The 25,983-nt window shown below is 36.9% G+C and overlaps 1 protein-coding gene across 2 annotated transcripts in view; it reads left to right on the plus strand.

Annotated features, from left to right (window-relative positions):
• Positions 1 to 25,983, plus strand: part of LOC106874539 (guanine nucleotide exchange factor subunit RIC1) — a 247,478-nt gene that overhangs the window by 179,349 nt on the left and 42,146 nt on the right. For both annotated transcript variants that reach the window (XM_014922306.3, XM_014922307.3), the window contains exon 25: positions 16,203 to 16,287. In XM_014922306.3, the coding sequence (XP_014777792.1) occupies positions 16,203 to 16,287 (85 nt within the window). The remainder of the gene's footprint in view (positions 1 to 16,202; positions 16,288 to 25,983) is intronic.

The raw sequence follows: 25,983 nt of genomic DNA on the forward strand, positions 1-25,983 counted from the left end.
GTGCATCTCTGCCCTCCCTTTCTTCATTTCTACTTCGATAAATCATTGCTACAGGAATAGTTAAAGAAACAATCTGCTGGTATTTCTAGTTCTGGTCATTCTGTCTTTATAATAACAGAACAGACTTTGGAACATGTTCTTCCAATTTTAAGAATTTTATGGAATTTAGCTGCTACATTAAAAAGGTCAGACAACAATGTTGTAAGTTCTTTTACTATAGCTGTGTATGTGTAATTGGATATGTATGTATGTATGTAGTTGGATGTGTGTAGATGACTGTGTATAAAAAAATGGATGGATGGATTGTATGTGTAAGTTCCTTTACTGGGTTAAGATTATACACGATTTTGTTAATGTATGCATTTCTGTGATTGTGTGTGTATATATGTTTGTATTTATATGTAGTTAGGCATGTAGTGTGTGTATTTATATCTAGCTGAGCATCTAGTACCTCTGTTTGTATTTCTGCATCTAGTGTGTATATGTGTTTGTTTTTACAGCTGAACATATTAGTGTGTTTAGAAGGTTGAGTATACGGACGTAAAATTGTAATTGTGTATCCTTTGGAATTCTACTCTGTATATGTGACTGTATATATGTTAGAAATATTTTGGGTCTTGTTTGCATATATATATGCATAATCTGTGCATAATTGTGCATTGGTATGCTTTTGTGTATACCTTTTTACATGTACACAGTTTTATGTGCATTTGCATATTTGTGTCTGATACATATCTTTGTATGTATGTGTATAATATTTATGCTTGCTTGTATGTGATTCCATTGTATGTCTTTCTTTCTCTGTGTGTTAGTGCTTATATCTGTGTGTAAATATTGTGAATTATTATTTTTTTAATTACATTTATGTCAAACATACACAGATAACATTTCTATAAGTTAATCCTCACCAGTTCCAACAAACAATCAACTTTGGTCACTTCTTTCCAGAGAATCAGTATTTTTCTTTTATTTTTCATTTCTTGCCAAACATTTCTGTCTATTGATAGAACATCATCATCATCATATCTCTCTCTCTCACACACACACACACACACACACACACACACACACACACACACATACACACGCACATGCACACACTCCCCCCTCTCTCTCCTTGTTACGAGAGAACTGTGTTCAAAGTTTGGTTTATTTTAAAATCAAATCCAATATAGTCTAAAAAATACAAAATCTATATCTATAAATATTACATTTCATAGTTGTTTTTTTTTTTGTTTTATTGTTTCATTGTGGTTTTGAAAAATCAATTTTTATCATTTTTTAAAAATTCTTTGATATATTCTCTTTTTAGTTCTTTTGTCTATTCACTTTGTTTACAAAATCATATTAATTATAAAATTATAGAATTGGCTTGATAATGGAAGTGATGGTAGGGGAAGCTGTAGAATTGTAAAATTGAATCTATTACCATTGTAAAAAGTTTTTTTTTTAGGTAAGATAAAATTTGCATAATCATGATGATGATGATGATCAATTGATTATCATTATGATGATAAGAATGATATTGATGTTAAGGGTGTTTATGAAAATAATACTGGTGTTGATGATTATACTGGTGGCACTGACGATGATGAGGATGAGGATGATGATGATGATGATGAGGATGATGAGGGTGAAGGCAGTGGTGGTGCCGCTGCTGCCTCTAATGATAATGAAGTTACATGTGTACAAAACCAATTACTTATTTTATCCACCCTTCAGGGCCTGTAAAATAAATACCTTATATATAATAAAAACTAATGACCATTAATTTCCTTAATTTCCTCACTGTTAATCAAAATACAGACAGAAAACAAAACCCCTTCTTCTCAAGTAAAAGATCCTGACATCTCAGTAGTCAGACATATTTTATACATTCTCTCTTTCTTTCTTACTTGCTCTCTCACTCACTCACTCTTTCTTTCTCTCTCTCTCTCTCTCACTCCACCCTTCCACTCACTTCCTCATTATTGATTTAATGTCTTCTTTCCATGTCTGCATGAAGTAGATTTTCTATGGCCACACACTCTTCGTGTTAGTGACCCTTATTTGTTTCCAGTGTAAGGTAATAATTTCCCCATGTATGGATATGTGTTCATGGGAGATTGCAAACTATGTTGTAAGGGATTAAAATAAAAAAATTAAGACAAGGGTTTCCACCCCCACCCTCTTGTGAATTGTGTCTATCCATATTTGATAGTGCACTGACTTGATCAGCACCATCTGTCATGTTTCCCTTCAGCCTCTGAGCCTCACAGCAGAGCTTGGCTCAATGTGGTGCCATCACTCATGACTATCTGTGCATTGGTGTTTTCCAGAGGCAGCCTCCAGACAGTGAGCCTCACAAATGCCACTGCAGATCCACTGTGAATTCTTTCAGCTTCCACCCACTGTCATGCCATGATAATGCACGCCACTTTCCATGCCATGTTGCCCTTAATGAAATCATAAAGCATAGCCTAGATTCTGCAGGCTTCCCTTTCCAGCTTGAGCCAACAGGGATAGTCTAAGAGGATGGTAAAAGGCCTGAGGGTATGACAATTTTCCTGTTCTGTGGCTGTAGGCCCCTCATCTGGGATGCCACTTGCTGTAAAACCTTCTCCAGTGACAACTTTGTGTGTTCAGCTAGCTACCAGTCCAAGCTCTGCTGCCCATCAGGCTAAGAAAGGCAATACCTTTTCCATTTTGTCTGCTGGAACCATGAGACAGTTTGAATTACAGGAAATTGTGAAAATGTAAGAACTTCGTAGCTCAATTCACCTGATAAACTGAATTTTCATCTTATATAGTACCTACTTGTGTACTCTTAAAAATAATACAAGTAACAACAAGAGTAACTCTAGTTGTCAGTTATAACTATGTACCTTTTGACTAAGTTCCCATCTTTTTTCCTTTTCTTTTCCTTTCTTCTTTTCCCCTCCTCTAGTTGTTCCTCTTGCCTCCCTGCTTCCAACTTTCTTTTCTTTATAGTAAGCTTATTTATTTATTTATATATATCTTTTTGTACTTATTATTTACTTGTTTTTCATGATACTCATTCACTCTTGTTTGTTAATTTTATTTCTCACCACAAATTTTTTTTAACTCTTGATTTCTAAAAGGTATTCTGATCCTTCTATTATGTTGATGCAGATCCCACAGTTGGGCCTCCCACACATTTTTACTGTTGGCTTTGTGGTTATTGTTGAGTGTAATTTGGCCTGGGTTAAAATCCTCTTCATTGATTTTGGGTCTCTTACTTTTGATGATGGTGTGTGTTTGGAGGATTTGATTCATCTTTGGGTCCCTCTTGAGTGTATATATATATATATATATATCTTGAACATCTCTCTCTCTCTCTCTCTCTCTCTCTCTCTATATATATATATATATATATATATATATCTTGAAAATCTCTACATATATATATATATATATATATATATATATATATATATATATCTTGAAAATCTCTACATATATATATATATATATATATATATATATATATCTTGAAAATCTCTACATATATATATATATATATATTAGTGTTGCAAGTTACTTACACTCAAAAAAAAAAAAAAAAGCACCCAATACACCCTGTAGAGTGGTTGGCATTAGGAAGGACATCCAGCCATGGAAACCATACCAAAGCTGACATGGAACACAATGTAGCTCTGGAGTTCATCAGATGCTGTCAAAGTATCCAGCATGGAAAATGGATGTTAGATAATGGTGATACAGAGAAGCTTCAGCTTTCTGAATTGTTACTCTGAGTTTCATGCTTCTTCTTATTTGAAAAATAAAAATTAGGATAGCAAAGTAGAGATATATGACAACAAAAAATATTTGAAAATATGTCAATATATGATTGGCCTCCAATATAATACAAGAAATACACTACAATTCATTATATATAATTGAGAGTGCAGTGACAGTGATGTAGAAGCAGCTCCAGTAAAATGACATCTTAAAATCAATAACATATTATAAAAATTAAATATATCAAAATATTTTAAATAAAAATAAAAAAATTGAAGAAATTTTCCTGGGTATTGTGAATCCAATAAACGGGGTAAAGATACCTACTAGCCTGTAGAAAACTGAAGCTTTAATTAATAACAACGACAATGATGATGAACAATGGAACTGTCTGCAGCAATTAATTCAGATTTTCTGCTCAAAATTGCAAGATTGCAATAAAATGCTATATTTCTCACAGATGCATCAATCACAACTTCTGGAACATTGTTGTTGTTGTTGTTGTTGCTGTTGTTGTTGCTGTTGGCACTCCGTCGCTTACGACATCGAGGGTTCCAGTTGATCCGATCAACAACAGCCTGCTCGTGAAATTAACGTGCAAGTGGCTGAGCACTCCACAGACATGTGTACCCTTAATGTAGTTCTCGGGGATATTCAGCGTGACACAGTGTGACAAGGCTGACCCTTTGAAATACAGGCACAACAGAAACAGGAAGTAAAAGTGAGAGAAAGTTGTGGTGAAAGAGTACAGCAGGCTTCGCCACCATGCCCTTCCGGAGCCTTGTGGAGTTTTAGGTGTTTCGTTCAATAAACACTTACAACGCCCGGTCTGGGAATCGAAACCGCGATCCTATGACTGCGAGTCTGCTGCCCTAACCACTGGACCATTGCACCTCCACTCTGGAACATTAGACATTGCTAATATTGCTGGTAAGCTGGGAAATGCTATTTAACTCCCAGTGAGTCTGATCCAGAATAAATATCATCAAAGGCATTCCAGCTTTATCATTGTTTTTTAGTCAAGTATGTTGTATTTCCTCATCTTAAGATAGGAGAATGTGGTTTGAGGGAGATGTGACTGTTATTTATTACAGGATCAGTGAATAACTATGAGGTGGTGCCAAAAAGTTCCCAGACTAGTTCTGTAGTATGCCAACAGATGGCAGCACACAGTTGTGTGCACAGTGAGAATTAGCAGTGACCTTCATGAGGCAGTGTGCTGAGTGACATCACTGTGTTTATTTGGCAAGTTGTAAAATTGGTGTCTTTGTGATCACATGTGTGCTATAGTCTGCCATTTTGTCATGGACAAGAAGTTGGAACAAAGAGCCAACGTGAAATTTCTGTTAAACTTGGGAAGTCTACTATAGAGACTTTGAACACGCTTTGGCAAGCTTATGACAAGGAGGTAATGGGTTGTATGCTATGTTTTGAGTGGCATGGGCACTTGAAAAATAGAAGACTGTCCCTGGAAGACGATGAGCAATCTGGAAGACCTGCCATGAGTGTCACCTCCGGAAATGGGGAGAAAATTCATCAGCTTGCGCATCAGGATTGGAGAAGGACAATCAACAACATTGCTGATGTTGTCGGTCTGTCATATGGGTCTGTGCAGGCAATCCTAATGTCTGAATTGAACATGCAGCATGTCTCTGCCAAATTTGTCCTCTACCTGCTGACCACTGAGCAGAAAGAATATCATGTCAAAGTCTGTCAAGATCTCTGTCAGCGTGCCACTGATGATTGAGCCTTCATGATCATCACTGGTGATGAGAGTTGGGTCTACAGGTACAGCCCTGAGACGAAGCAGTCATTCCAATAGAAGAGCCTTTCATCTCCATGACCGAAGAAGGCATGACAGAGCTGCAGGTCATTTGAGAGCATGCTCTTCATTTTTTTCAACATCCATGGTATTGTGCATAAGAATTCATCTCCCAGGGTCAGACCATCAATTGAGAGTTCTGCTGTGATATTTGGAAGTGTTTGAGGGAGGACATTCGGTGAAAGGAACTGGATCGGTAGAGCGCAAAGAATTGAATTCTTCATGACAACAATGCACCCTGTCAATGAGCTCTCCTCACTCATGAGTTTCTCACCAAAAACAACATGGTATTGCTTCTGCACCTGCCCTATTCACCAGATTTAACACCTGTGGACTTCCATCTCTTCCCCCAAGATGAAAAGGCAGCTTAAAGTTCACCATTTTAGCACCATTGTCAGGATCCAGAGTGAATTGCAGAAGGTCCTCGACTTGCCTACAGAAAATGACTTTCAGGACGGATTCCAAAAGTGGCAGGAATGCGAGGACTGGTGTACTGCCATGCAAGGTGACTATTTCAAAGGAGATGATGTTAAAACTTAGGCAAATAAGTTATTTTTTATTAAACATAACTAGGAGTAAAGATTTTTGCCAACATAACATGGCAGTCCTGGTTTAGGATGAATGTTGCTGTAATTTAGCCCCAGCTGACTATATGACATGATCTGTGTATCGAAATTTCCGGGTTATTTCCCTTCATCAGCACAGAATAATTATTCGGCTAGAGGTGGCACTACCAAATTCTGTGCTGATGAGGGAAAATAACCCGGAAATCATGATACACAGATGTTGTTTTGAGCTGAGTGGGGGTGCTAGATTCCCTTGTTCGAAAATATAAGGACACAAATTGTATCGTATAGCCAGCTGAAGATGATGTCTCCTGGGGTTAAATTACAGCAACATCCATCCTAAACCAGGACTGCCATGTTATGTTGGCAAAAATCTTTACTCCAAAGAACTGTTGCTGAATATATCTCGTTGTGAGATTTAAAAATAGTAATTTTCTAAACATAACTAGTCCGGGAACTTTTTGATACTGCCTCAATATGTAGAAGTTATCTAGATGGGTTTAATAGGGGCTACCATGAGTCTGTTTATTTGGAACTGATGTAGTCATTGTTGTAATGTCAGAGTACTTATGCATGAGGGGGTTAGCTGGGATGTAAGGCAGTAGAATGAGATGACAGAAGTTTGAGACATATAGACAAATGCTGTATGCCTGAAAAATTTCCAAGCTATGTTGATAACAAGGTCAAACATTAAATAATGCTGATTATGAGAAATATAAACAACTGGTTCAAACAGAAAATGCTTCTGTCTGCCTCTTGTCTTTCCTTTTCTTTTCTGTTGTTATTGCTGCTATTTTGTGTAACTATCAGATAGAGATATCTGTGGAAAAGCTGAGAGAGATTGTTGTTTTGCAACACAGTAATGCCCAAGGTACTCTCACTTTCAAGGTCTTTCATCGCATTCCTACATCAACAACAAAAACTTTTTCAATAATAAGCAAAGAAATTCTTGATCAGCTGGCATTATTGGCAGGAATGTGGTAGATTAGAGGACCCAGTCACAGTTGGCAGGCTTTAGATATAAAAGGAAAAAAGACATGTATAGTATATGTGACTGTTGATATTTAGAGGGAGTATAAATAGTATGTATGACTATGAACATATTTAGAGTATGTAATAACTGACTGATATATGTATATTGATGTGCATTTATTTATATATATATATATATATATATGTGTGTGTGTGTGTGTGTGTGTGTGTGTGTGTGTCTATATATATATATAATATATATATCATTGACTCATATGTTTATAATTGGTGTAGTAGACTATTCTTCAAATAAAAACCACTGTGTTTTAATGTCTCAAATATGCTTAAGCTGCCTTATAAGTTTGCTGTGCACACTGTGAAATAGTATGTCTGGTTTAAAACCATCAGTAAAAAAAAGAAGGAAAATAATAGCAAAGTATAGGAAAATTCTAGCAATGGTGCAAGTTGAAACCAAAGTAAATTGAATTTAAAGAAAAGCTGTTGAAGTTATTTACAATCTTTTTGTACATTCGTTTTTGTTTTGTTTTATTTTTGTGTCCTTCAAATCCCTGAAATGACAAAAAAAAAAAAAGAAAAATAATAAATTAACTAAATAAATAACAATAAAACAGAAAACAAAAAAAAAATTATTTATTGCTTTTTAGTTTTATTTTTGTGTTAGGATTTATTCTTTTATTTTCTGATAAATTATTGTCTGCTTAAAAATAGTGGAAAATGTGATTTATAGCCAAATTATTAAGACGTCAAATTGCCTGGAAATGATGGGGAGAAAAGTCAGGTGATTCTATCTGCACTCACTGAAGTTAAAGCATTTTCAATTCGTTTATTCTCTGTAGCTTTCTGGCTGGATGGCTTTTCTTTTAGCTGTGTTGGGGTATTAGAACACTGCTGCATAAGATATTACTCTGATGTCGTTAGGTCTGTAGCCGAAAGAGTAAATAGTTTGCATAAATCTCTTCCACATCACACTTGTCTGACACATCAAAATAACATTAGTTTCCCCTTATTTAGCTTTTCTTCCATTATTTTTTATCTTTTCCTTTTTTGTGAGCATTAAATTATTTGTAAGACACAAATATATGAAAATAATAATACACTTGCAGTTTTATATTGATTTCTCTTTGTCTCAGCTAAGAACCCCTCTTTTTTTTTTTTTTTTTTTCTATGCGAAGTGTTATAGTTGAGATAATTGCTTGGTTGTTAAATATTTTATCAACCCTTAGAGGGAGATTTAACCCCAGCATAGTTGAACCTAAAAAAAAATTACAGCATCAAACACTGTAAGAAATAAAAAAAATATCTAATTTTTCTATCTGTTTGTTAGCCATTATTGCTGCTATAGTGAGTCAATAATGATGTGGGGTACAGAATATGTGAAAATGTATCAATAAATGACAAAGATAGGATACTTTTGGAGTCACTTGACATTCCATTGTTACTTTGCCATTCTTACATTCCATTGTCAGCTGTGTTTTCCTGAAACTTCTCTATTTTTCTTTACTTCACATCTGCTGTTGATGTTATCAGTATAACCGTTCTGTGACACAAATCACAGAAAGGCATGAAAGCTTCGATGTCTTTGCGAGCAGATAATTAATGATCGTCAACAAACATACTCCACAAAAAAAAAAAAAAAAAAAAAAATCTCCAGCACTGTAGTGTTATTTGTGTTAGGAAGAACAACTGAGATGCATTAACATACTACCAAAATTCATGATATACTAAGACCGTTTGCATTAAAACTTTCTCTAAAAATACACAGAAGCAGAATTTCTTCAGAAAATAAGTTGAAGAAATGGATTTCTCTTAGTTCACACCATTACCCATTCAATCACTCCATCTCCCTTTCTATCACTTCTTCATAGATTGATTTATCCTGACATAAAGACTTTGATGTTGCTTGAATTTCTGCATAAAATGTGAAACCAGTGTGTCATCAGTAAATACTACTTCTTCTTCTTCTTCTTCTTCTTCTTCTTCTTCTTCTTCTTCTTCTTCTTCTTCTTCTTCTTCTTCTTCTTCTTCTTCTTCTTCTTCTTCTTCTTCTTCTTCTTCTTCTTCTTCTTCTTCTTCTTCTTCTTCTTCCTCCCATGCACCTTCACTCTGTCAAATGTAATGCTTATTCATTCAAAATGTCTTGGATTAATCATGCATTGTCTCATAGCATTGAGATTTTGGTGATGTGATTGTATACTCTTTGAATGACATTGTAGGGTAGATGTGAGAGGTCAGATCTGACCAATTTAACATAAAGCAGGTAGAATATTTGGGCTGGATGTGTCTGGTTTAAATGCTAAGGTGTTAATAGGTTGTCTGACTGATTGACAAAGTCCCATTCATCAACACATTACAGTTTCTGATCTAAATGTGTTGTGTCCTCTCTACTTACCTATTCTACCACTGCTGCAGCAGCATCTGCTTCTCTGAATCAGTTGCATATCACCTCCTCCCAATTTATTTTTCTTGTGGGGGGGTCACTCCTACTGTATCTCACCTATCAGTCACCACACTAACTGTTTCATTTAACACCCTCTCCCCTGAATATCAAGCCTCTGGAATTCTATCCTACTTTAGTTTTCTTCTTGGTATCAGTTTATAGATGTTCCATCTGAATACCAACTATATTGACTATAGCTGCGTGAAAAAGTGCCACACCCTAACAGTTGAGGGAACCCGTGGAAGAGGTAGGCCCAGGAAGACCTGGGCTGAGGTGGTGAGGCAAGACCTTCGTACATTGGGCCTCACCGAGGCGATGACTACTGACCGAGACCTTTGGAAATGTGCTGTGCGTGAGAAGACCCGGCAAGCCAAGTAAGATCGTTGCCAGTGCCCCTGGACTGGTTCTTGTGCAGGTGGCACATGAGATGCACCATTTTGAGCGTGGCCGTTGCCAGTACCGCCTGACTGGCTCCCGTAGGATTTTCGAGCGCGATCGTTGCCAGTGCCCCTGGACTGGCTTGTGCGGGTGGCACATAAAAGACACCATTTTGAGCGTGGCCGTTTTCGTGCGGGTGACACGTAAAAGCACCCACTACACTCTCTGAGTGGTTGGCGTTAGGAAGGGCATCCAGCTGTAGAAACTCTGCCAAATTAGACTGGAGCCTGGTGTTGCCATCCGGTTTCACCAGTCCTCAGTCAAATCGTCCAACCCATGCTAGCATGGAAAGCGGACGTTAAACGATGATGATGATGATGATGATGATTGACCTTTCCAGTCTCAGAGGTTATTCAAAGGTCACGAGTGCTGCTCCTCTTCTAGTTGGAGCCATAATAAAATATATTGTATACATCTGCTGTACAAAGAAGTTTGAAGACAGAATGTTCAGTCTATTGAGTGGTTAATATTAAAATGGCTGTCATTGTGATGCTCTCTATCTACTCCATATCACACAAAACATCTAAACTGTTCCTGTACATATTCCATATGTCCTTTGTAAATCTGATGTGGTTTCATCATGATGTGTAATGACAAATCAGACATTGTTGTACTTGACTATGTCTAGGTTGTCAAACACCTACTACAATAAATCAGGATATTCTGAATTTGAAGACCCATTCAACCCATTAGTAGCAATAAAAATTTGGTTCGAAAATGAAAATTTAAAAGAAAATTGCTACAAGGAATCGAATATCAGGTTTCAATGAATTGAAACATTCCTAGAATCAAAAGAATTTACTCGAACCAAAGAAAAACATGTGTGGATTTTTTTTTTTTCTGTCACAAGGACATGGTGATTGAATAACTCTCCACATTTTAGTTTGTTTGATTTTTTTATTGGAATCACATCTCAGATGCTTCATTTTCTCTTCTCCAATACTTGATTACCGTACTTCAAAAATCACATAAAGGCACCTGTCTCCTAGCAGAAATGTCAAAGAGTCTTATTTTTGCTGCGAGACATCCATAATTCTGTTTTGTAAAAAAAAAAATTTTTCTCCTTTTAAGTCTCTTTCATTTAACTTTGGCTTTGAAGATTTAACATGATAGAGAACTGCATTTTTCAAGTTTCATTCTTCAGAAAACATTTCCAACATATCTAAACTTCATAATTTTCATTTCACAACAACATTTGTTTGTTGTTTGATTACATTGACAATTAAGAAAATTGATGCTTCCAAAGTATTTTTTTCCATTTTTTTTTTCATTTCATAATAGTAGACTATCTGCTTTAGATTTATTTGTGAAACAGTAACAAGGTGTCTGATATGTTGTCAGTAACTTTTGTTGATATGTGATCAGATAACATCACACTATTATAATTGACCATTTATTATTAGAGCTAAGCTCTATAAGTATGAGTAACACATGGACTTTAATTAATTATTCCACTTTCTAAACTGATCAAGTGCTTGTCTAATTATAAATAATCCATACCTTCTACAAAGACTGAAGTGAAATATTCAGGATGGTTGCCATGTACTAGATTGATGCTGACCAAATTGCCAGCATTTGTATGATTCAATATCTTCTGTATGTGCATTTGTATTTCTCTGTCTGTCTGTTTGCCTCTCTCTCTCTCTCTCATATGCACACATGCACATTACCCTTTCCCTCATTGTCTTTTGTGTGTGTGTGTATTCACCTGTGTGGAGGTGCAATGGCCCAGTGGTTAGGGCAGCGGACTCGCGGTCATAGGATCGCGGTTTTGATTCTCAGACCGGGTGTTGTGAGTGTTTATTGAGCGAAAACACCTAAAAGCTCCATGAGGCTCCGGCAGGGGATGGTGGCGAACCCTGCTGTACTCTTCCACCACAACTTTCTCTTACTTCCTGTTTCTGTTGTGCCTGTAATTCAAAGGGTCAGTTTTGTCACACTGTGTCATGCTGAATATCCCTGAGAACTACGTTAAGGGTATATGTGTCTGTGGAGTGCTCAGCCACTTGCACATTAATTTCACGAGCAGGCTGTTCCGTTGATCGGATCAACTGGAACCCTCGACGTCGTAAGCGACGGAGTGCCAACAACAACAACAGCGTAGTCACCTGTAAACTATCTCTTACGTACACATACAACCATACACACATGCATTCTGCTGCTAGGTATAATTTTTCTCTTTCCCATCCCACTCACACTTCACATGGTCAGTGCAAGAATGATGTGTAAAATCTCAGCAGCTCTTTAGTTTTGCTATTCTCAAACCTGTATTTGAAAGTCTTTAAATATGTGAATTCCATCTAATAAAGTTTTCTGGTTGGTGGATGCCTCCGAGAAAGAATATTGTTTGTAAATGTGAACCGGCTTCCTTAGCTGTTATCACATCACTGGAGTTTGGAATATACTGAGAAAGTATACTGCAAAACAAAGTGACCACATCTATCTACCACTCTCCTCTGGCTCTGTAACTTATTGCATTATAGAGCATTATAGATTTATTTAGAATTATTGCATTATAGATTTATTTAGAAAAAATATTGACTGCTGGTGTAGCTAGGTTTCTAGGTTTGTCTATATGTTACTCGTAACCTTTTGATTGGTGACATCCAAAGTAGGTAGACTCTCCCCCAGATACAATAAAATACATATTTAATGTTATCTTAAAACCATTTGGGGAATAATAGAGAAATATGTTAGATCATCAAAGTTTGATGTCTTTCAGGTTCAATGTGCATTCAAAACTGCATGCTTGGAATTAGATCTCATACAGCATAAAAACAGCCTCAGTCATCTGCTGTAAAATTGACTATAAGAAAAATTATATATAACATATCATATAGTGTATATATATATATATATATATATATATATATATATATATATATATATATATATATATATATATATATATATATATATATATATGTGTGTGTGTGTGTAGTAGGCTTGTTCACAGGTATGTTATTCTGACGTTTCCATGGCAATCTTCTGCTTCTTTAGATTAGTGAAAATGTGTCCAGATCACTAGACTAGCCTAAACAGTACTCTGTTGAGTGCTTCTTCTTTGGATCATTACTTGACAAATACATACGCACAATAAGAATATATGTTCTGTGTAAGTTGTCTGAAATGAAAATGAAGAAACAAAAAAGAGAAGAAATGAATGTGTTGGGAAGGTTGTATGAATATTTTCTCTTCTATTATTACGTTTAATACAGATGTTTACAACTATTCAGTATCATACTGAATCTGATGTTTACAGGAAATTTAGGATTGAGCGAAATTGGTGCAGTTCATTATTTTGGTGATTCTTGAGAAAAGTGAATCCTGCTGGGTAACCAAGATAGGGCCAATATGTACATTGATATTCCATGTGTTTGTACATACCTGCATGTATTTGTCTCTGTTAATACTAACTTGTCTATTGTTTTTGTGGCTATCATCACTGAAGTATTTAATCTCTGAACAGTTCTATTTCTTTGCACAAATAAATATATATTTAATAAGTAATTTAAAATAAATAAATGCACCCTTTTAAAGCATAGCCAGGCTCATGGGCCCGGTTTCCCGGTTTCAATGGCGTATGTGTTCCCCAGCTGGACGGGACGCCAGTCCATCGCAGCATTACTCATTTTTGCCAGCTGAGTGGACTGGAACAACGTGAAATGAAGTGTTTTGCTCAAGAACACAATGCGCCACCCGGCCCAGGTATCGAAACCACAATCTTATGATCATGGTGCTGACACCCTAACCACTAGGCCACACGCCTCCACAAATAAGTAATTTTGTAAGGGCAATGACTGAAAGTTATGTCCAGTGAGGGTATCCATATTTTGTCTCCCTTATTTTCAATCCTCGTATCTTTCCTCTTCTCCCTCACATACCTCTCTCCCTCTTGTCACTTCTTTGTCTTCTGTTACGCTAAAATCACATCTTTATCACTCTGTTGATTCTCTCATCCCTTCCTCCTATCTCTGTTCCTCCCCATCTTTCCTTTCTCATTTTCTAGTCATGATTATTTCCTTATTTTTCACATTTTCCTCCCCATCTCTCTTTTACATTTCTCGCATCTCAACCACCACCACCACCACCACCACCACATTTCATCTAATACCCCAGCATGTCTATCACTACCACCACATTCTAACACTTCCACCCTTATTGCTCTTGAACAAGAAAAGTGTTTTCACTTCTGACTTCATGAAATTTCCCTAACGTCTTCCACTATGATCAATTATGAGGTGAAACCTGTTTACAATCAATCTTATTGATAAGTCCCTCTGTATTAGTGATTCAAAGACTAAGATGTATGGCATTGTCATTTCATTCCAAGACCACCCGACCTTGATTCATGAGGCTTGAATAATTGGCAATGTGAACTAACTTAAATGTCATCATGTTGCAGCCAGTGCATCTAGTTTGGAATATTGCTTCAGTTGCCAGTTGGTGCATATCAAAGGCTTTTTTTTTGTCTCCTGCTCTCTCCTTTTCACTACTTTATCCCTTTATGTCTACCTGTCTCTCTGTCTTTCTCCTTGTGTGTGTGTGTGTGTGTGTGTGTGTGTTTATATCATCATCATCATCATCATCATCATCTAACTGCACTTTCATGGGTTGGATGGTTCAACAGAATAAAATAAATTGGAGGATTATGCCATACTCCAATGTCAATTTTGGCATGGTTTCTGCAGATGAATACCCTTCTTAACACCAACCACTTTACAGAGTCTGCTGGGTGTTTTTTTTTCTTTTTTCTTTTGTGGCACTAGCACTAGTGGGGTCACCTTGTAACTTGTACAAAACTAAGGGCTTAAACTGGCCTCTATAACAGAAGAGAGTGTGGTGATTTTTAATGGGTTAATAAGGGAGTTTGATGATGAGAGGAACAGGTTTAAGGTTGAATGAGTAATAAAGCAGGCACTATTAGTGGAGGGATTATGGAAGGGTTAAATAAGGGATTAGTGTCAAAAGTTAATGAGATGGGGAGGGATACAATTGCAAAATGATTGTGGGTTGTGTAGGGTGGCTCTAGGGAGTTGAGAGATGTGAGGGAAAGGGGATCAAGAAGGGGAAGTAGATGAGGGTGGTAAAGAACATTGAAGGAAAGAGAAATGAGGAGATCATGGGTAGAGAGATGAGAGAGTGTTATGGAGGAGGCAAGAAGGGAGAAATAAGGGTAATAAGAGAGTGAAATGGGGAAGGGGATAGGGAAGCAGTGTGTGGTGGGGGGGAGAGTGCTGTGAGAGCAGTGAAGAAAACAGGTTGAAGGGTACTGTAGAGGTAGTGATAGGGGTGGGGGTAGAAGAGAGTGAGTCTGACTACAGACAAAGTATCCTAGTTGGGGAGGTTGTGTTGAGATGATGATTACAAATATTGGTCGGGGGGGGGGGAGGGGGAAGTATGGGTGAATACAATAAGAGCAGTGAAAGCACCCTAGAAGTTTAAGGGCAGTTAGTGAGGTGTTGGATGACAATAGAAGTGACCCATATATATATATGTGTGTGTGTGTGTGTGTGTGTGTGTGTGCACATGATGTCTGCTGTGTGTCTTTCATTTCTATTTCTTGCTGTTGGCTTAAATCCATCCTTACCTCTTTCTTTCTCCCTCTCTCCCCTTCCACTATCTCCCTCCCCTTCCCATCTACTCTCTCTCTCTCTCCTTTCCACTATCTCTCTCTCTCTCCCTTCCACTACCCTTCTCTCTTCCTTCCACTCTCTCTCTCCCCTTTTTCTGCTTTCCTCCAGTACGTTTCTTGGTTTATTCTTCTGGAGTAACAGTAGCTTTGTAGGAGAATGTGAGTGGGGCTGATTTCGTAGTGTGAAGGTGTATTACTGTCAAGTTCTATGTTTAATTATTATTGTCATCAACATCATCTCCACCATCATCCTTGTCATCGTTACCACAACCACCTTCATCAACATTATCATCAGCATTATCACTACCTTCATCATAATTACCATCATCACTATCACCACCACCATCATCAGCAGCAGCACTATCATCATCACCACCACCACCACCACCACTACCACAACCACTACCACCACCACCACCGCCACCACCACCACCACCACCACCACTACTATCATCATCATCTTCATTATTATTGCCGTCATCAGCATCATTGTCAACAACACCTCTATCATCAGTGCCATCGCTACTGCCATCACCAACCTTTTATACCATTATTTTTTCCTTCTGACAGCATGCCACTCTCCTTCTGGATGCCGCCCTGGACAAGAGCCAGTGGGATGTTGCCAGAGATTTGATTCGCTTCTTGAAAGCAATAGGTGAGATTTATTACTTTTTTTTTTTCTTGCTTTTATTTTCCCATTAAAAACGGAAAAAGAAAAAAAAAAAACCGAACAGACTTTTTTAACCAGTTTTAATTAAATAGAGCAATGAGATGGTGTAAACTGGAATTGCATATACTAGTTCATCTATTAGGTCCATGACATACTTCTGTATTTAGCACTGCTTTCTGTTTTTCTATCTTTCCCATTTGTGTTGGTCAATAACTATGAAAGCACCAACACTGATTTGGAAGTTCAAGTTGATGGACGTTGGTCAGCTTTCTTTGTTGTCATTCTGTAAATCAATATTATTTCCAAGTCTGTGAGTTGTTAAAATGGAAGTCTGCTGTTGGAATTATGGCAAAAGTTAAGTAGGCTAAATTGCTATTGACAGCTCAATATAAGCATATTATGTGTACATTATGTTTTCATGTACATATATTGGACAAATATGTGTTTATATGCACTAACAGACATGTATATACATGTGTGTGTGTATGTGTGTATATATATATATTCACACACACATACACACACATACATGTGCATGCATATCTGCATACATGTTTATATATTTATGTACATGTTGGGTGTAGTGCATATTTAATATCTGCTTTCAAAGAAAAATTTTTGGTGACTTGGTCAATCTAGTTCTTGTCCAGCAGCCATCTCAGGTTGTGGAGAAGGAAGATGTTGAGATGATGTTTTTGTCTGGAATAGATACTTGGATATTACTGTTGTAAAGCAGTGTGCTGAGAACACAAGCCCTGTAGAGTGAAGCTTCGGTTCTTCCAGACTCTTTTAGTCTACCTGACTAATATTGAGGCCACTTTTCCAATATGTCTGTTGATATCAGACTCTAGAGAGAGGTTGTCTATCATGCTAGAGCCTGGGTATGTGAACTCATGGGCTACCTCCAGCTTGTGGTTTTTGATGATATTGATAGGGGAGTGTTCACTATGTTGGTCCAATACTTTCATCATCTTCATACTGATGGCCAAGCCAAAATCATGACAAGCTCTTGTGAGTTGATAAGGTGTTGTAGTTTTTCTTTGAATGTGTTGTAAGTAGCATGTCATCTGTATCTTGTATAACTCTGAGGATTACTTCACTTACTTTGATTTTTGCCCTCGATTAGGACAGATAGAGTAGTTTCCCATCTTGTATGGAAGAAAGTACCATCAACAGAATGGGGACAAGCATATGGCCATGTTTCACTTTACAGATGCTGAAGCCTTCAAGGATGTGCCATAAAACTGAATGACACCTTTCATGTTTGTGTGGTGTGATTGAACAATCCTGAATAATCTTGGAGGGCACCTAATTTTGACATTGATTTTGATCATACCATCACTTCTTTAAGGGGACTGATAGGCTGTTTGAGTGCCATTACTGTTTGAGTAATGTTAGGCTGTTTGAGTGTCAGCAAAAAAATGAATTCATATACTTTTTGAAAGCACCTCATAATCCAACTTTCTCCGTCAAGAACAGCACATCACTTGTTGGATAGGCTTCCTACTCTCCCGACTTGGCACCATGTGACTTCTGGCTCTTCCTCAAACTGTAAACCATGATGAAAGGGAAGTGATTTGAGTCGTGAGAGGAAGTTATGAGAAAAGTGATGGTGGAGCTCTATAGCATTCCAGAGAAGGCCTCCCAGAGGTATTACCAGCCATGGCAGAACTACAAGAAGTGTATGAACTCTCTAGGAGAGTATTTTGAAGGTGATTAAATAAAATTCTTGAAATGTACAAAGTTGTTTTTCCCTATGCCCAAAGGTCAGATACTTTTTGAATGCACCTCATACTGTATGAGGTCTAGTATTTAGGCAACTGACAAGCTGTATGGCTACTTTGTAGGGGACTGATATACTATATGAGGACTAGTACTTATTTTAGATATACTCATATCATCAAGTGTTTAATGCTTTTCTCAATAACTTAATGTGTAAATAGACTCAACAAAAGGGGGTACTCCTTTTGTTATAGTGTACACGGACAGTAATGGAATTGAACCAATATACTCTACAATGAATCCCTCCAATAGCATTCTGAACTTTGTCTTAATATTGTTTTCTCTGTCCCTTATCAACAATGGTTTGTCTTGCTATTGTCTTCTCAACCAAGTGTGTCTCAGTTATCTCTGTATAATGAAATGAATTTTTGTTTTTTCTTCTTTTGTTTTCAAGGGGGATTTTCTTTTTTGTTTCGTTTTGCATTGGGACTTTTTTTTTATCAAATATAAAGTCTTTTGATTTGTGAGTTGTTTGTGTTTTTATATTTCTTTAATGTATTCTTTATTTTTGTGTGTTGTAAAGGGAAATATAATTTAATAAGACACAAAAGAAAAATACTAAGTTTTGGTTCCCTTGTTGTTTTCCCTGTGAAAGTTATGTTGTTACTCATTAAATTTTCAAATCTTTCATGTGAAATGTCTTCTTTTCTCTTTTTTTTTAACCAGTGTTTTACTTGCTTCTTAATGTTGCATTCTTGGTCTCTTGCCATTATTATTATTGTTATTATTATTATTACTATTATTATTACTACTATTTGCTACCCCCATTTTTGTTTTTCAGGATCCTGTTTTTTTTTTCTCTAATTTATTTTCTGATTGTTGTATCCTTTTTTTTTTTTAGCTGTTGTTGATGTTGTTATCATTGATGTTGTTGTTGGTATCATTGCCATTGTCATTGTTCTGACAGTGATAAAAAAATAAAGATCATTAATATTTAGTGAAAATTACAAATTTCTTCACTTGAATATTACAGAATTACAATTAAGTGACCCAACCAGTTGAGGGTGTTGGTGGAGAGAGAAAGAAAGAGAGGTTTCCTTTATGTATTTGTGCGTGTATGTATGTATGCGACATTAATATATGATTGAGTACTTCAGACGGAGAGGAAAAACAAGGAAAGTTATTAGTGTCTTTTCTTAAGTTAATTAGAAAAGACTGGGTAAGTGTTGATGATGTCTGCAGTATTCTCAGGAACATTTGTATATGAATGTCTGCATGAAAACCACTGGACAGGAATGAATTATCCTCCATGGATGTCTGGTGTTGATCAACTGGCTGCCTGCTTGTTGATTCATGCTGAACAGCTAACATTACATGTTGCTGAGTCTATTGTTTGATTATCTTCTCAGTTGAGTTGCTACAATAAAGCTGTGAGACATTCAAGGCAAATTTTGAATAATGGTGGCATGTCTGTTCAGTTTTTTTTATTGACATTTTTATTAATTTACCTTTCTTGAAAGTAAAATTGGAGAGAAGTGTGTTGAGTGGGACATGTTTTCTAAAATAAGTTTGTGTGTGTGTGTGTGTGTGTGTGTGTGAGGATTAATGGGTATCAATAGTTCAAGTCAGTGATGTTAGCTAAGTTGTAGTGAAAGAAATCAAAGAGGTCATTTTGTTGGCATTCAAGGTTTCAGCAATGACTGGTATAACAATATCATTGTCAACTACAAGTTCACAAAAAATGCTCTAGGGAGAATGGCAACTACAAACGTTTCAAATTAATGATCTTTCTTATGAAAGTCACTAAAGGCAATATAGCACAACATATTAAGAAAAGAATTCGCCTAGACAAGTTGCGGTTTGACATTGTGCCAGGAAGGTTTACTATTAAGGCCATCTTTTGTGAGACAAAAGAAATACTCAACTAGAGTGATCCCCTATACCTAAACTTTATTGAGCTGGAGCAAGCCTTTGGCAATGTTCCACACTCTGTGGTTCAGTAGTCACTATCTAGAGATCACTCTGATGAATGTCCTTTAAGGGCAAAGTGAGAGACAGTAGCGGTTAGTGTATGGTGATTTTTAAAGCTGAATTTGGTTTAGAGAAGAAATTCCAGATGAGGTATCTTCTTTAGTGTTTGTGCCATGATAGATTCCACTCAGTACGCTCTATAAAGTGGTTTGCAAACGAAAAGATACAATATAAGATCAAGAGACTTCTTTAATCTTGCAACAGTGGCTATTTCTTCTTTTTGAAACTGATTGTTCTAATAATCCATTATTTGGTAACTCTCATGCTTATAATAGCAAATAGCTGGTTGCTTTTTGTGATGGTAACCCTTACCTGTTTCTCAAGTAAGAGATCTTATATCTACCACATGCCTTTGATGCTGCAAAGCCAGCAGATGATTTCTTAACAAAGGAAATGACAACAATGTCTTTATTTGTAACTCAGTAACTTTCAGAGAAGAACAAATGTAAACAAACTCACAGGTATGCATACGAATGCATGCGTGCATCACATACAAATGTCCCTCCCCACTACAGCTTCTTTCAGTTTCTGTTTTCCACATCTACTTACAAAGACGTTAGTCTGGGCTGTTGGAGAAGAGGTTGCCCAAGGTGCTGTGTAGAGGGACTGTGTGTTTAAGAAATGAACTGTTACTGGGTGTGAGAATATAGATATTTTGTTTTATTTTATATGAATGTGCACACGTACATATATGGATATATATATATATATAAATGTGTGTGTGTGTGTGTGTGTGTGTGTGTGTGTGTATGTATATATATATATATATATATATATATATATATATATTTGATTAATGAGAGGGGCGGAATATGGAAGATATGAGAATCCTTATTGATCACTACAATTGTTTCAACCCCTCTTTCATTGATCATATATGGGTGGGATTCTGAACATTTGGTTTAGGTGCATCTCTAGGTGATTTCAATAGTTATCTTTTTAAAATAAACTTCATTTTGCAAGATTTCTTCTTGGTCTTTATATACAGAATTAAGGTATACAGCTTCATTCTTATAGAAAATCCGTAACAAATATCAGATATAAAAGGAACTAAATACACAATATTGTGTATTTAATCCATAACTTTCCACTTCTATATACGAAGATCAAGAAGAAATCTTACAAAACAAAGTTTATTTTAAAACGATATCCATTGAAATCACCTGAGGAGACACATCTACGCTGATGGATGCGCCTAAACCAGATGTTCAGAATACCACCTGTGAGAGATTGATGCTAGATAAGTCAAACCATTGTAGTGATCAATAACGATCTTGTATCTTCCATATTGTATCTTTCTCATTAATCAAAAACCCACTGAACACTGAGACCGTGAACATGCTTTACCAGCAAACTACCAAGAGTATACCATATAACTTATTTACTAACAACAACAACAATACTAATAATCCTTTCTACTGGAGGCACTAGGCCTCAAATTTGTAGGAAGGGGACTAGTCAATTACATCAACCCCAGTGATCCACTGGTACTTAATTTATCGACTCCGAAAGAATGAAAGGCAAAGTTGACCTCGGCAGAATTTGAACTCAGAATGTAGCAGCAGATGAAATACCACTAAGCATTTTGCCTGGCATGCTAACCATTCACCACCTCACTGCCTTATCAACAGTAATAATATATATATATATATGTGTGTGTGTGTGTGTGTGTGTGTGTGTGTGTGTGTGTGTAGCTGTGCTTGTTCCCTTATTATACATTAACCTTTCAACACCTGGCATAAAGCCACTCACCTCCACCTTCCTCTCTTAAATTTTTCCCTCTTAGTAGTAGGAGCCTTTCCCTTTTCTGTCTTGCAACTTTACATGGCAACACTACAAGTACCAGTGGCACAAAAGAAGCACCCACTACTCCCTGTAAAATGGTTGGTATTAGGAAAGGCATCTAGCCATAGAAATCAGGCCAAAGCTGATGTTGGAGCTCAATGCAGCCTTGTGGCTTGCCAGATCCTATCAAACCTTCGAACACATGCCAGCATGGAAAATAGGCGTTAAATAATGATGATGATGCTGTATGATATGAGTGCAAGTGCACTCATATACACACAAGAATTTATGTATTAAAGTTTGTTCCATCTGATATTCGATATTGGTATTCTATCTATTTAGGGAATTTAATATTTAAAATCCTCACTATTAGAAAACATGTGAAATTTCATATGAATTACATTTCAATTTGATTGTGTGTTCAGTTTAACTTTTATACATGTCTCCACTCCTACTTTCTTTCTCTCTCTGCTTGTGTGTATGTATATTTGTGTCTGTGTGTGTGTATGTGTGTAAAGCTTTCATAAAATACTGCAGTCACTAAAAGATGGAGAAATAAACTGAATGTTAATACACAGCTTTTAATACTGCACATGCCATTCCAATATTTACCTGCTCTGCCATTTACAAATATTAATTAGTTAGATCATACATTCTGATTGAACTGGTATCTCACTGGTACTATCTATATATGGTGATATAGAGAAGTTCTTTAATATGAAATTACAACAATGTTACTGTTGAAGATAAACAAGATAATGATTTTAGATACTGGATGTTGTTAATTTCCATTGCTTAGACTGATGAATTCCCAGTGTTAGATTAGAACAACTTCATTCTGCCTGAAAAGAACTTACATTTTCCTTGAAAAGTGTCCTGTTATTTCTTCATATCATTTGTCTCTACTATTGCAACTATGGAGGTGGAATGGCCTAGTGGTTAGGGCAGCGGATTCGCGGTCATAGGATCGCAGTTTCGATTCCCAGACCGAGCGTTGTGAGTGTTTATTGAGCGAAAACACCTAAAGCTCCACGAGGCTCCGGCAGGGGATGGTGGCGGACCCTGCTGTACTCTTCCACCACAACTTTCTCTCACTCTTACTTCCTGTTTCTGTTGTACCTGTAATTCAAAGGGCCAGCCTTGTCACACTGTGTCACGCTGAATTTCCCGAGAACTATGTTAAGGGTACACGTGTCTGTGGAGTGCTCAGCCACTTGCACGTTAATTTCACGAGCAGGCTGTTCCGTTGATCGGATCAACTGGAGCCCTCGACGTCGTAAGCGACGGAGTGCCAACAACAACAACTATTGCAACTATCAGTCTTGCAAACAAAAGCTTATGTTCTTTAATATCACAGCCATTTTCCCAAAACAGGCTGCCTTGCAAGGTGACACTAGACAGCCCACTGGCTCAGCTCATCTCTTTCCAACCTCCACAGATCTTTTACATTCAGTTTTTCACTGTCAGTATCATGGAGTTGATGATGAGGATTGTGATAGCGATGGAAGAGATCTTCATCATGATCTGTGTCAACATAAAAACAATTCCTCCACATTCCTTAGAACTACATTTAGTATTAGTCAATAAACTGTTGTGATGGGAGGTAAGATGTTAATTCACACAATAATCTCTTGAAATGTACTTTATCAAAATCCCAGGTGAAAGTCAATTTAGTTGAGCAAGATTTGAACTTTAGTCCATCATTTGACCTTTGGCTTTACTTGCCAACATTTTATCCTGTCTTTGTTGTAGATAGTACAGCTTTGGTGGAATTAACATTTTGTATATTAGCATTTTGGAAGAGCTCTTAATAAGAAACTGAAAAGCCACATTTGGCTGACCGATACAACAGCATCAACAATGATGGTGAGGAGAGGGAGAAGGAAATTTCATTCTTGGTTGAAAATTAGTTCCATTCTGTGCCAAGTGACTAATTGCTATTTTCATAAGTAATTTCGATATTTAGTCTTAAGTACACTTATCAGTAGTGCCCCCTGTTGTGGCTTCTGATAATGTATTTCTAGTTTTGTCTGTATCAGTCCATCTGTCTGTTTTTCTTTGTGTGTGTGTGTGTGTGTGTGTGTGTGTGTGTGTGTGTGAGAGAGAGAGAAAGAGAAAGATTACCAGAGCTGTCAGCTGCCTGTCAGTTTAATAACTATTCAAGGTCTCTTCACAGCAGTTTCAAGCCAAGGATTGTCTTGCTTAATTGATCACTGGAATTCCAGCCAAATTAATAGATGTGTTGTTTGGGAAATTCCGTACACCGGATCTCTAACTGGTTTTCTCTGTTGCATTTCATGGTTTCCAGGCAAACAATTCTTTGCATGGAACCAATGGATATTTTAAGAAAGTGTGTCTTTTTCCAGATGTATTATTAATCTCTAAATCACACACATTTTCTTGATGATGCTATTGCTTTTGTTCTTCCCACATTATCGATCTTTTTATATCCTTAGCTCACATATACATGGATAATACCCACTCAGTTACATCTACATCCCTCTACACCCCACAATGGCTTTCATTGATTGTGGTCATACTGAGGCACAGCCTTGGAGAATTTCTGTCAAATGAATCGATCCCAGTATTTATTTTTTTTTAGACTGGTGCTTATTCTGTTGGTCTCATTTGCTGAGCTACTAAGTTGTAGGGACATAAACACACCAACACCAGTTGTCGAGCAGAGAGGGGGACAAGCACACGCACACACACACACACACACTGCCCTGGGAGGGGAGAAAGATGGAATATTTCTAATGCAGCACTCATCCCAAGCTTTAGGCTGTCTACACTCTTGGATTATAGTCTTAAGATTGAATTTCTTCAGGTGTAGAAAATCCAGGTGTCACAACAGTAAAACAACCAATGTATGGGTTTAGTGAAAAGTAAAATATAATCCAAATATGACCAGTTACAGTTGTACACACACAAAGGCATCTTTCAGTTCTCATCTACTAAGTCCAATCACAAGGCTTTGGTTATCTCAAGGCTATACTAGAAGACACTTGCTCAAGGTACCAAGCATGGGAATGAACCCAAGACCATATGGCAGGGAAGCATGTTTCTTAACCACACAGCCGTGCATCAATGAATTAAATATTGCTACAGTTATTAAATTAAAAGAAATACTGAAAATACAATGTCCATATAATAGGTAGCTTGTTTACCCAGTGAACAGGAGTTGTGCAGTTCAGTCCTATACAAGGGCCAACAACACACTTCTTTCAAATTAATTTGTTTACATTGTGCTTTTCTTTCAACTTGCATCTGTTCATGTAAGTTCATAGATGAGATGTCTTTATGGGTAGCATTTCATTATTCTGCCCTGATAACATTCACACAACATCTAATAGTGAAATGGGTCTGGCATATACTTTACAGCATAGGACACTCAGATTAACAAAATAGTTTGTTTTGTTTAGAAGTTCAGCATTAATGAGTGTAATTAGTAGGGTGTGAACCTATAATCTGGTGGTAGAAATGAGATAACTAAGTATACTTAACCTCATATCAGCCTCTGTAGTCGTAGCTGGCCTAACTATCAGTAGTTGTGCTTGATGTTTGGTGTACACCAGGCTACCATGCATTAAGCTCATCATGAATGGGTAAAAGGAAAGTTAAATATAAACTGTAGAATATAAGGTGGTGAATGCTCGTCTGTTTTGGTTGGAATTGATGCAGTGAAGGTAAACAATACAGTATATTAATTAAAGGAGAGAAGAAAAGTAATTTTGGTGTGAGCCCTTTGTGAGAAAGTAGGATTCACCTAATTCTCAGTTCCTGACAGGTAAAAATAGTTATGTGAATGAGTATGTGATACATGGTAGAGCATTGATTGATGACGCTAAGGCATATAAGTTTGCAGTTTACTGAGAGGGCATGCTGATATGTTAGGGATGGTGGCTTGTGATATTATCAGAGCATATGTAAAGAAAGAATGAGATGGCACATCCTTTGCAATCTCTGAAGATAGAGCACATGTTCAGTATCTTTTAGATTGCTTTGTTCAGCATCTCTCTTTTATTATAATTGCCAGTTGATTGTGTTTTCTGATAACACTTTTTGCAGCTTGTGATCTTCAACACTGATGATATCATGGTGATAATTTAGTAACTTAGACACATCACACAGCACACACACTCT

This window comes from Octopus bimaculoides, chromosome 10 (genome assembly GCF_046866305.1).
Source record: "Octopus bimaculoides isolate indiv1 chromosome 10, ASM4686630v1, whole genome shotgun sequence".
Classification (NCBI taxonomy): domain Eukaryota; kingdom Metazoa; phylum Mollusca; class Cephalopoda; order Octopoda; family Octopodidae; genus Octopus; species Octopus bimaculoides.